Source organism: Salmo salar, chromosome ssa14 (assembly GCF_905237065.1).
Source record: "Salmo salar chromosome ssa14, Ssal_v3.1, whole genome shotgun sequence".
Classification (NCBI taxonomy): Eukaryota; Metazoa; Chordata; class Actinopteri; order Salmoniformes; family Salmonidae; genus Salmo; species Salmo salar.
The window spans coordinates 20,831,102-20,844,854 of record NC_059455.1 but is presented as its reverse complement, the minus strand read 5'-3'; the positions used below and the strand labels follow the sequence as shown (position 1 = coordinate 20,844,854).

The window sequence follows — 13,753 nt, the reverse complement described above, 5'->3', positions numbered from 1 at the left end:
TGAAATCAGTAGCATTGTCCACAGTTCCAAATTTGAACCGCATAAGTATAGACTTGGGGTAGTCGTTTGTTCCCTGTTTGTACCAGAATAGATATGGACTTGAATCATCTGTTTCATAAAGACAGACAAGTGTTATTTGTCCTCCTTCAGTAGCCGTCTCAACTCCTTTGGGCTGTAATACTCTGTCTCCTCTGCATTCTGGAGAGAAATTATATAAGTTGAAAAAATAAAGGGTGTTTGATGATTTATACCCATTAAATCATTGGGAGCATGTAGAGTGAGCAACTTTCTCTATTTTCACAACATAAAGGGATAATTAAAACAATGGCAGTAAGGAAATCAAAAAATAGTTATCATACCCCAACAAAATGCAGAAAGAATCAGAATTTTCTTCAACCAAGATTCCATGTCTGCAGTGAGATGGGTAGGTAAGGAGAGAGCAAACACACAAGTATGTGTCACCACTTCTTTAACTCTACCTTATGAAGCATTGAGGAGGAGCTTCCACTAGGCTCTCTAAGAGTCTTACATCACACTATCAAATAGTTTTTGTAATGAGGCTGTATATCCTGTTGTCACAGTGGGCCTCAGAGCACAGTAGTACACAGCAGAGTCAGAGAGCTGCAACCTCTGGATCGTCAAGGGGACTGACTTGGAGTCTGCATCGAGATGGGCGTCAAATCTATCCTTGAACTCAGTTGCATTTTTACTTCCAAAAGGAAAACGTCCCAGCATGAACTCTGGGAAGCCGTTTACTTCATGCTTGTACCAGAACAGGTAGAGACCCTTCATATTAACTGCATCAAATTGACAGTCCAGTGTGACCTGTTCTCCCTCTGTAGTGATCACATCTCCTGGTGGCTGAATGACTGAGTCTTCTCCTCTGCATTCTGGAAAATAATGTAATACGCATTTGTATTAGGGAGAAAATAATCAAGCAACATATTTGAGTGAATAAAAATGGATGAATTAAATAGTGATAGCATTGTAATGAAAAATATGTTTGAAAAAAGAAAGGGATTCGAGCAAAGGCAGTAAACAAATTACAAAAAAATAAATATTATAATACCATAACAGCATGCAGCAAGAATCAGTAAATTACTCAGCCAGGGTCCCATGTCTGCTACTGTGAGACCAATGGGAGAATAGTAAAACAACTCTGATGTAGCTATGCCATGATGACACCATGAAATCCTTCTCTCCTCCTCTTTTTGTGCGTTGTCAAACATTGAGAATCCTGAGACAAGCACTCTACAGAGAAAGATGTGAAATTCAGCCTGGAATCAACCCCCCCTGGAACTCATCGCTATTGCTCCCTTCTTTCTAACGATCTCTTCTCAGGACATACTGAGGAGAGTTCCTAGTTAACCTGTTGGGGCTAGGGGGCAGTATTGAGAATTTTGAAAAAAATATGTCCCACCTAGCCCATAGAAGTTAACTGGATGTATCAGAAGAGGTTACCAGTCCTCCTTCAAGGGCAGTAACATGTCCACTCTGCTGGTCAACAGCCTCACCTTTGCAATCTGAAAAAATATATTTGGGGGTTTTATAATACATAATATGCTAAGGTTCATAGAATGAGAGTGTAGAAAGGTGAAGCACTATTTCTTACCAAAATAGCATGCAGCCAGGATAAGTAAAGTACTCCTGATCCAATGTGCCATTGTGATTCAAGTACAGAGGAAGAATAGATTGATACAGACTTTATGTTCCATCCACTGTAGGGGCTTTGCAGTAGGGGAGAAGCTTATTGTATATTCAATTATTTAGTTAAACAGCAAGAGGGATTCCTAGTTAAATTTGATATATTTGGAACCATGAAATATCTTGTTTAAATAATGTTATCTCCGTTTAAAAATTATTATTTGGCAGTTGTTATGGGGTTTGAAGAAATATATTTTCTGTTCAGGCCAAATTGAGGTCATCTGACAAATATAATAAAATCTTATATCCACTGAGGATTTGCAACAAAATCAGAAAGAAAGGCACAGTCCACAGTAGCCTTGTCACAACAGTTTGAAGGAGCGGACCAAGATGCAGCGTTTTAGTAGTTCCACATGTTTTATTAAATCAGTGAAACCGAATGCAACCATTAAACATTACAAGTATATACAAAACAACAAACCGTGACGCTGGAGGAACAATAACCTCACAAAGAACAATCACCCACAAACACCTGTGGGACAAACCTAACTTAAATAGGACCTCCAATTAGAGACAATGACAACCTGCTGCCTCTAATTGGAGGTCATGCCAAACACCACCAACATAGAAATGCAAACCTAGAACCAAAACAGACATACAAAACCCAGACAAACACCCCCTGTCACGCCCTGACCTATTCTACCATAGAAAATAACACTCACTATGGTCAGGACGTGACAGTACCCCCCCCAAAGGTGCGGACTCCGACCACACCTAAAAAACACAACTCAAAGGGAGGGTAGGGTGGGTGACAACTGTCTATGGCGGCGGCTTTGGTTCCTGGCGTGGTAACCCCACTGCCCGCTGATCCCCCCCCGCTTCTGTATGACTGGGGGAACCATACCATGGGTCATTGTCGGATTCTTCGGACCACCAACCGCCGCTGATGACTCCAGGCTGCAGATCGCCGCTGATGATTCTGGGCTGCAGACCGCCGCTGATGACTCGGGGCTGCAGGCCGCCGCTGATGACTCGGGGTTGGGGGGGCGTCGCTGGAGGCTCCAGACTGGGAGGCGTCCCTGGAGGCTCCGGACTGGGAGGCGTCGCTGGAGGCTCCGGACTGAGGAGCGTCGCTGGAGGCTCCGGACTGAGGAGCGTCGCTGGAGGCTCCGGACTGAGGAGCGTCGCTGGAGGCTCCGGGCTGAGGAGCGTCGCTGGAGGCTCCGGGCTGAGGAGCGTCGCTGGAGGCTCCGGGCTGAGGAGCGTCGCTGGATGCTCCGGGCTGAGGAACGTCTCTGTAGGTTCCGGACTGGGGACCTTCGCTGCAGGCTCCGTGCCATGGGTCATCACTACTGGTTCCGCGTCATGGATCATCACTGGAGGCTCTGTACCATGGATCATCACTGGAGGCTCTGTGCCATGGATCATCACTGGAGGCTCTGTGCCATGGATCATCACTGGAGGCTCTGTGCCATGGATCATCACTGGAGGCTCTGTGCCATGGATCATCACTGGAGGCTCTGTGCCATGGATCATCACTGGAGGCTTCGTGCCATGGATCATCACTGGAGGCTTCGTGCCATGGATCATCACTGGAGGCTTCGTGCAATGGATCATCACTGGAGGCTTTGTGCCTTGGATCATCCCTACGGGCTCCGGGCCATGGATCATCACTTGAGGCTCCAGTCCATGGATCATCACTGGATGCTCCGGGCCATGGATTAATGCTGGAGACGTCGGACCATTGACCATCATTGAGTAGAGGCGCTGAACTGGTCTCACGGACGGGAGCAGGCACCGGCGCCTTACCGGGCTTTGGTGGCGAACTGGAGGTCTGCTACTTGGGGCTGGCATAGGAGGCGCCAGGCTAGTCACACACACCTTCAGGTTAGTGCGGGGAGCAGGAACCGATGTTGTGGGGCCACGCACTGGAGGCGCTTTTAGGAGGTGCCAGGCTGGTACTCCTGGGCTAGTGCGGGGGCGGTGACGGGCACTGGAGGTAGAGTGCGCGGAGCAGGCACAGGGTACACTGGGTCTTGGAGGCGCACTGGAGGTCTGGAGCGCACGGCCTGCACAACCCGCCCTGGCTGGATACTCAACTCCGCTCGATCACTGCGGGGTGCGGGCACAGTTCGCACTGGCCTTTGTATGCGCCCTGACGACACAGTGCGTGTCACCGCACAATACGTGTTCTGCTCCATCACTTGCTCCTCATAGTAAGCCCGGGAAGTTGTCTCAGGACTCCATCCTGACTCTGCCCAACTCCCCTTGTGCCCCCCCCTAAACATTTTTTGGGGCTGCCACTCAGTCTTGCCTTTAGGTGCATTTAGAGCCTCCTCTCGTCACCGCTCTGCTCTTGCTTCCTCCACTTCTTCCCATGTACGGCGATTCCATCCCTTCTGGATCTCCTCCCATGTCCAGGATCCCTTGCCGTCCAATATCTGCTCCCATGTCCATTCCTCCTGCTGCTCCCTCTTACGTTGCTTGGTCCTTCTTTGGTGGGTGATTCTGTCACAACAGTTTGAAGGAGCGGACCAAGATACAGCATTTTCGTAGTTCCACATGTTTTATTAAATCAATGAAACTGAATGCCATCGTAAAACATTACAGGTATATACAAAACAACAAACCGTGACTCTGGAGGAACAATAACCTCATGAAGAACAATCACCCACAAACACCTGTGGGACAAACCTAACTTAAATAGGACATCCAATTAGAGACAACGACAACCTGCTGCCTCTAATTGGAGGTCATGCCAAACACCACCAACATAGAAATGCAAACCTAGAACCAAAACATAGACATACAAAACCCAGACAAACACCCCCTGTCACGCCCTGACCAATTCTACCATAGAAAATAACACTCACTATGGTCAGGACGTGACAAGCCTATGGATCAGTCCAACGTAGACCTGGGCTATGCTGCCCAATGCCACAAATAGTTATCCTTACTATGCATTAATATGCTCTACAGTCTAAGCTCTGTCTTATCTGAGGGAGGGGGTTGTACTAAGCGACGTGGAATTGTTTTTAGAAAGTCATAGAAAGCTATATTTAGCTATTTGATTTTGAATTTTAAGACCCCTTGAAGTAATATAAAAGTATAAGACAAAAACATTTTGATGAAATGTTTTCTTTGGTCTTGCTGCAATTAGACCATACAAATTCATTGAATAACACATTCACTACATGGAACATAATATACAGTAGTCCGTCAACTAAATCAAAAGGACGTTTTTCTGAAGTGTCTGTCCGATATCTGAGAGAAATACAAAAGATCTGGAAACACTTTATGTTGTTTTTTACATGTTTTTTGGCACTACAAAGTCTCCATATATACTTCTATTTATTTTTTCAACCGGTACCGTGGGACCATCAGACGAGGCTTGAGGCCTGTGGGCATCCTAGACCAAAACAACCGACATATACGTTTTACGGAGTCTCACAATAATTTACGAGTTCTCACCTTTCTACGGAAGGGTTATATTAGTGTGTAGCCCAAACTGTTCTGGCGCTACAGACAGAAGTCGGCAGATAGGCTGTCCCAAGACGCTTGTGTGGGTCAAAGATTAAAACGGACAACACCATTGTGTTCTCCAGAGTCTCATCTTTCCATAGAGGGGTCATAGTAGTTTGTAGGCCGTTCGGACGCAACAGATGATTTCGTGAGAAGAACGATTATTGGGATGTCTCATGGTCTGACAAACATCGTTCTAGCTCTGTCACCTTTCACTGCAGACACATCCAATGCACCACAGATGCATCCAATGAAGAAAAAAAAACATATCACTAGCTTAAACTGACAGATTTTCATGGGGATTTTTTTATTATGCTCATTAGATTTCCGTGGGGGCACCGACATCAAATATATATAGATTTGTAAAACAGTAGTCAAGTCAACTGATGATTGGATTTATTATTGAAACCAATGACTGACCCTGGATGCAACCATGATCCTAATCCCTGTCACACCAGATACTGACTGGTTTTCTGATCCTACTTTCTTTTTAAGGTATCTTTGACCGACAGATGCATATCTGTATTCCCAGTCATGTGAAATCCATAGATTAGGGCCTTATGAATGTATTTCAACTGACTGATTTCCTTATATGAACTGGAAAAAGCTTTGAAATTGTTGTATGTTGTGTTTAAGCTTTTGTTTAATGTGTAAAATCATTGCAAATTGTGAATACAAGAAGCACAACAATAACATGCAATTGTGACAAGAAAGGGTTAAAACATAATAAATATAAATTCTGTTTGTGGGGGAAATTATTCTACAACACAGACACCTGTAGTGTTGACATGCTGCATGCGTCATTTAAAAGAATAGGAGCAAATTGATGATACTTTACTGACACCTATGGACTCTCACCAGTAACTTACCCTTGAAAATACAAGCATTGTCAAGTTTTCACCTTGTTGGGCAGAATGTTGAACACTAGATGGAACTATTGTATCATTATTAGAAATAGATTTGCTTTTGAGTGTTGAGAGATCAAATACTAGTTCTCCTGACTGGCATTGGAAGTGACTAGAGTCTTCAGAGGTGTAAGGTTAATTAGGAGTATGAAACTAGGGTATTTGATGCAGTGCTTCTCCATTCATGTTATACTTCAATATGAAGAAAACAGTTTGAAATTAATAACTGATCTTGACATGAAGTTAGGGTTAGAGTTATGGGTAGAATAGAGGGGCTTAGTGTTTAGGACATCTTCATTCTACTGCCTGTTGATAACTTTCTCTCCGTAATCAGATGTTCTAGGTTTTTGTACAGTGTCTCTGGTTTTCCTGTCACTTTGTGTCTCAGAGCACAGTAGTACATAGCAGAGTATGTTACTTCAGCAGAGAAGATCTCCAGATTCACATGTTTGGCCTTTTAGTCACAATTTAGAGTGGACCCTGGTGTAATATCCACATACTCCATAACCAGTAACTGTGGTGCAGATTCGGGATATTGTTGACACCATAGAAGAGGGTGTAGTTACAAGAGAGAGTAAATTGATTGCCCCCCATCTATCTTCAGAGTTCGTTCTGTTAGGTGACCTAAACTGGGATATGCTTAACACCCCAGCAGTCCTACAATCTAGCTAGATGCCCTCAATCTCACACAAATTATCAAGGAAACCACCAGGTACAATCCTAAATCCATAAACATAGATATTATCCTGACCAACTTGCCCTCCAAATACACCTCTGCTGTTTTCAATCAGGATCTCAGCGATCACTGCCTCATTGCCTGCATCCGCTATGGTCCGCGGTCAAACGAACACACCTCATCACTGTCAAACGCTCCCTAAAACATTTCTGCGAGCAGGCCTTTCTAATCGACCTGGCCCAGGTATCCTGGAAGGATATTGATCTCATCCCGTCAGTCGAGGATGCCTGATCGTTCTTTAAAAGTAATTTCCTCACCATCTTAAATAAGAATGCCCCTTTCAAAAAAATGTAGAACTAAGACCAGATATAGCCCTTGGTTCACTCCAGACCTGACTGCCCTTGACCAGCACAAAAACATCCTGTGGCGGACATCAATAGCATCGAATAGTCCCCGCGATATGCAACTGTTCAGGGAAGTCAGAAACCAATACACACAGTCAGTCAGGAAAGCAAAGGCTAGCTTTTTCAAACAGAAAATTGCATCCTGTAGCTCTAACTCCAAAAAGTTTTGAGACACTGTAATGTACATGGAGAACAAGAGCACCTCCTCCCAGCTGCCCACTGCACTGACGCTAGGTGACACGGTCACCACCAATAAATCCATGATAATCGAAAATTTCAATAAGCATTTCTCTACGGCTGGCCATGATTTCCTCCTGGCTACCCCAACCCCGGCCAACAGCTCCGCACCCCTCGCAGCTACTTGCCCGAGCCTCCCCAGCTTCTCCTTCACCCAAATCCAGATCGCAGATGTTCTGAAAGAGCTTCAAAACCTGGACCGGTACAAATCAGCTGGGCTAGACAATCAGGACCCTCTCTTTCTAAAATGATCTACCGCCATTGTTGCAACCCCTATTACCAGTCTGTTCAACCTCTCTTTCATTTAGTCGGAGATCCCTAAAGATTGGAAAGCTGCCGCGGTCATCCCCCTCTTCAAAGGGGGTGACACTCTAGACCCAAACTGTTACAGACCTATATCCATCCTGCCCTGCCTTTCTAAAGTCTTTGAAAGCCAAGTTAATAAACAGATCACTGACCATTTCGAATCCCACCGTACCTTCTCCGCTGTGAAATCCGGTTTCAGAGCTGGTCACGGGTGCACCTCAGCCACGCTCAAGGTACTAAATGATATCATAACCGCCATCGATAAAAGACAGTACTGTGCAGCCGTCTTCATCGACATGGCCAAGGCTTTCGACTCTGTCAATCACCGTATTCTTATCGGCAGACTCAATAGCCTTGGTTTCTCAAATGACTGCCTCGCTTGGTTCACCAACTACTTCGCAGACAGAGATCAGTGTGTAAAATCGGAGGGCCTGTTGTCCGGACCTCTGGCAGTCGCTATGGGGGTACCACAGGGTTCAATTATCAGGCTGACTCTTTTTTTCTGTGTATATCAACAATGTCGCTCTTGCTGCGGGTGATTCCCTGATCCACCTCTACGCAGACGACACCATTCTATATACATCTGGCCCTTCTTTGGACACTGTGTTAACCTCTTCGCTATAGGGGGCAGTATTTTCATGGCCGGATGAAAAACATACCCAAAATAAACGGCCTACTTCTCGGGCCCAGAGTCAAATATTTGCATAATATTAGTAGATTTGGATAGAAAATACTCTGAAGTTTCTAAAACTGTCTAAAACAAAAAGCATAATTATTTTAAGAATTATAGATACAGAACTCCTCTATGCACTCGATATGTCCGATTTTAAAATAGCTTTTTGGTGAAAGCACATTTTGCAATATTCTAAGTACATAGCCCAGCCATCACGGGCTAGCTATTTAGACACCCGGCAAGTTTAGCCTTCACCAAAATCAGATTTACTATTAGAAAAATGTTATTACCTTTTCTGTTCTTCATCAGAATGCACTCCCAGGACTTGTACTTCAATAACAAATGTTGGTTTGGTCCCAAATAATCCATCGTTATATCCAAACAGCGGCGTTTTGTTCGTGCGTTCCAGACACTATCCGAAATGGTAAATCAGGGTCGCGCATATGGCGCATTTCGTGACAAAAAAATTCTAAATATTCCATTACCGTACTTCGAAGCATGTCAACCGCTGTTTAAAATCAATTTTTATGCAATTTATCTCGTAGAAAAGCGATAATATTCCGACCGGGAATCTGCGTTTCGGTAAATAGAGGGAAAAACAGAAAGACGGGGGCGGCCAGTGCACGAGCATAAGCCCTTTGTCCTCTGATAGACCACTTAGCAAAAGCGCTCGTGTGTTTCAGCCAGGGCTTTGAATTAGGTCATTCAGCTTTTTACCGGGCTCTGAGCGCCCATGGAAGCCGTAGGAAGTGTCACGTAACAGCAGAGATCCTTTGTAATGGATAGAGATAATCAAGAAGGGGAAGAAATGGTCAGACAGGGTACTTCCTGTACAGAATCTTCTCAGGTTTTGGCCTGCCAAATGAGTTCTGTTATACTCACAGACACCATTCAAACAGTTTTAGAAACTTTGGAGTGTTTTCTATCCAAAGCTAATAATTACATGCATATTCTAGTTTCTGGGCAGGAGTAATAATCAGATTAAATCGGCTACGTTTTTTATCCAGCTGTGAAAATACTGCCCCCTAGCCATAACAGGTTAAATAGCGTTTGACATGCTTCTAAGTACGGTAATGGAACATTTTGAATTTTTTTGTCTTGAATTGCGCTCGCTCGTTACCCTTTGGATAGTGACCTGAACGCACGAACAAAACGGAGGTATTTGGACATAACTATAGATTACTTGGAACAAAAACAACATTTCTTGTGGAAGTAGCAGTCCTGGGAGTGCATTCTGACGAAGATCAGCACAGGTAATACAATTTTTCTAATACTAATTCTGAGTTTAGTGTGCCCCGAAGTTGGCGGGTGTCAAAATAGCTAGCCGTGATGGCTGAGCTATGTACTCAGAATATTGCAAAATGTGCTTTCGCCGAAAAGCTATTTTAAAATCTGACACAGCGATTGCATAAAGGAGTTCTGTATCTATAATTCTTAAAATAATGTATGTATTTTGTCAACGTTTATGATGAGTAATTTAGTAAATTCACCGGAAGTTTTCGGTGGGAAAACATTTTCTGAACATCACACGCCAATGTAAAAAGCTGTTTTTTGATATAAATATGAACTTGATTGTTTTGTTTTTGCATGTTTTGTATAACATAATGTCCTAGGAGTGTCATCTGATGAAGATCATCAAAGGTTAGTGCTTCATTTAGCTGTGTTTTGGGTTTTTGTGACATATATGCTTGCTTGGAAAATGGCTGTGTGATTATTTTTGGCTATGTACTCTCCTGACATAATCTAATGTTTTGCTTTCGCTGTAAAGCCTTCCGCTAGCGGAACCCCTAGATGTAAGAAGTTAACTAATGTCCAAACGAGCTTCAATGCCATACAACACTCCTTCTGTGGCCTCCAATTGCTCTTAAACGCTAGCAAAACCAAATGCATGCTTTTCAACTGTTCACTGCCCACACCCGCCCGACCGACTAGCATCACTACTCTGGACGGTTCTGACCTAGAATACGTGGACAACTACAAATACCTAGGTGTCTGGCTAGACTGTAAACTCTCCTTCCAGACTCATATCAAACATCTCCAATCCAAAATCAAATCTAGAATTGGCTTTCTATTTCGCAACAAAGCCTCCTTCACTCACGCCGCCAAACTTACCCTAGTAAAACTGACTATCCTACCGATCCTCGACTTCGGGGATGTCATCTACAAAATAGCTTCCAATACCTCTACTCAGCAAATTGGATGCAGTCTATCACAGTGCCATGCGTTTTGTTACCAAAGCGCCTTATACCACCCACCACTGCGACCTGTATGCTCTAGTCGGCTGGTCCTCGCTACATATTCGTCGCCAGACCCAATGGCTCCAGGTCATCTACAAGTCTATGCTAGGTAAAGCTCCGCCCTTATCTCAGCTCACTGGTCACGATAACAACACCCACCCATAGCACGGGCACCAGCAGGTATATCTCACTTGTCATCCCCAAAGCCAACACCTCCTTTGGCCGCCTTTCCTTCCAGTTCTCTGCTGCCAGTGACTGGAACGAATTGCAAAAATCGCTGAAGCTGGAGACTTACATTTCCCTCACTAACTTTAAACATCAACTATCTGAGCAGCTAACCGATTGCTGCAGCTGTACATAGTCCATCTGTAAATAGCCCACCCAATCTACCTACCTCATCCCCATATTGTTTTTATTTACTTTGCTGCTCTTTTGCACACCAGTATCACTACTTACACACCATCATCTGCTCATCATCATCTGCTCATCTGTCACTCCAGTGTTAATCTGCTAAATTGTAATTACTTTGCTACTATGGCCTATTTATTGCCATACCTCATATATGTATATAGACTTTCTTTTTTTTCTATTGCGTTGACTGTATGCTTGTTTATTCCATGTAACTCTGTGTTGTTGTTTCTGTCGCACTGCTTTGCTTTATCTTGGCCAGGTCGCAGTTGTAAATGAGAACTTGTTCTCAACTAGCTTACCTGGTTAAATAAAGGTGAAATAAAAATACATTTAAAAAATCTCAGCTCACTGGTCACGATAACAACACCCACCCGTAGCATGCACTCTAGCAGGTATATTTTACTGGCCATCCCCAAAGCCAACACGTCCTTTGGCCGCCTTTCCTTCCAGTTCTCTGCTGCCATTGACTGGAACGAATTGCAAAAATCGCTGAATCTGGAGACTAATATTTCCCTCACTAACAATAAACATCAGCTAACCGATCGCTGCAGCTGTACATAGTCCATCTGTAAATAGCCCACCCAATCTACCTACCTCATCCCCATATTGTTTTTATTTACTTTGCTGCTCTTTTGCACACCAGTATTTCTACTTGCACATCATCATCTGCTCATCTACAGTGAGGGGAAAAAGTATTTGATCCCCTGCTGATCTTGTATGTTTGCCCACTGACAAAGAAATGATCAGTCTATCATTTTAATGGTAGGTTTATTTGAACAGTGAGAGACAGAATAACAACAAAAAAATCCAGAAAAAAGCATGTCAAAAATGTTATAAATTGATTTGCATTTTAATGAGGGAAATAAGTATTTGACCCCTCTGCAAAACATGACTTAGTACTTGGTGGCAAAACCCTTGTTGGCAATCACAGAGGTCACACGTTTCTTGTAGTTGGCCACCAGGTTTGCACACATCTCAGGAGGGATTTTGACCCACTCCTCTTTGCAGATCTTCTCCAAGTCATTAAGGTTTCGAGGCTGACGTTTGGCAACTGGAACCTTCATCTCCCTCCACAGATTTTCTATGGGATTAAGGTCTGGAGACTGGCTAGGCCACTCCAGGACCTTAATGTGCTTCTTCTTGAGCCACTCCTTTGTTGCCTTGGCCGTGTGTTTTGGGTCATTGTCATGCTGGAATACCCATCCACGACCCATTTTCAATGCCCTGGCTGAGGGAAGGATGTTCTCACCCAAGATTTGACAAGTCCATCGTCCCTTTGATGCGGTGAAGTTGTCCTGTCCCCTTAGCAGAAAAACACCCCCAAAGCATAATGTTTCCACCTCCATGTTTGACAGTGGGGATGGTGTTCTTGGGGTCATAGGCAGCATTCCTCCACCTCCCAACACGACGAGTTGAGTTGATGCCAAAGAGCTCCATTTTGGTCTCATCTGACCACAACACTTTCACCCAGTTGTCCACTGAATCATTCAGATGTTCATTGGCAAACTTCAGACGGGCATGTATATGTGCTGTCTTGAGCAGGGGGACCTTGCGGGTGCTGCAGGATTTCAGTCCTTCATGGCATAGTGTGTTACCAATTGTTTTCTTGGTGACTATGGTCCCAGCTGCCTTGAGATCATTGACAAGATGCTCCTGTGTAGTTCTGGGCTGATTCCTCACTGTTCTCATGATCATTGCAACTCCACGAGGTGAGATCTTGCATGGAGCCCCAGGTCGAGGGAGAGTGACTGTTCTTTTGTGTCTTCCATTTGCAAATAATCGCACCAACTGTTGTCACCTTCTCACCAAGCTGCTTGGCGATGGTCTGATAGCCAATTCCAGCCTTGTGTAGGTTTACAATCTTCTCCCTGACATCCTTGGAGAGCTCTTTGGTCTTGGCCATGGTGGGGACTTTGAAATCTGATTGGTTGAATGCTTCTGTGGACAGGTATCTTTTATACAGGTAACAAACTGAGATTAGGAGCACTCCTTTTAAGAGTGTGCTCCTAATCTCAGCTCGTTACCTGTATAAAAGACACCTGGGAGCCAGAAATCTTTCTGATTGAGAGGGGGTCAAATACTTATTTCCCTCCTTAAAATGCAAATCAATTTATAACATTTTTGACATGCGTTTTTCTGGATTCTTTTGTTGTTATTCTGTCTCGCACTGTTCAAATAAACCTACCATTAAAATTATAGACTAATGATTTCTTTGTCAGTGGGCAAACGTACAAAATCAGCAGGGGATCAAATACTTTTTTCCTCACTGTATCTCCATGTATTTTCTTGATTTTAGGGCACAGAGTTGGCAGAAGGACCTGACCTGTCTACGGTGATGTCATACGGGAAAACATTGCTTGAAGGGCAGATCTGTAAAATTGTAATGTGTTAAACATGAGGCAATTCATTCATTCGCAGGTCTTTTTGATTTCATCTTCATATCTAGAATCTACAGTATACATCTGCAACATATTCAGATGACCAAATTAGTTTCGGTCACTTTTTCATTTGTTTCAACATTTTATTATTGTTTATTGAAAATAACTCACTGTTCATTTCCAGCCTACATGTATATTTTTTGTCTACTGAAGGTAACCTAATAATAAAAGTGTTTCTCTTAGGGGATGTCAGTGTTTCAGTTTAGAATTTTGTACAGTGTGTCTGGGTTTTCTTTCATTGTGGGCTCCAGGGCACAGTAGTACAGAGTAGAGTCTAACACTTCAGCAGAGGAGATCTCC

The 13,753-nt window shown here is 43.8% G+C and overlaps 1 gene segment (V, D, J or C); it reads right to left on the bottom strand.

The window, feature by feature from the left end:
- Positions 1-510: 510 nt before the first annotated feature.
- On the bottom strand, positions 511-1,244 carry LOC106569094 (T cell receptor alpha variable 38-1-like). The segment is given in 2 exon segments: positions 511-890; positions 1,070-1,244. Coding segments are annotated over 2 exon segments (525 nt in total).
- Positions 1,245-13,753: the final 12,509 nt, after the last annotated feature.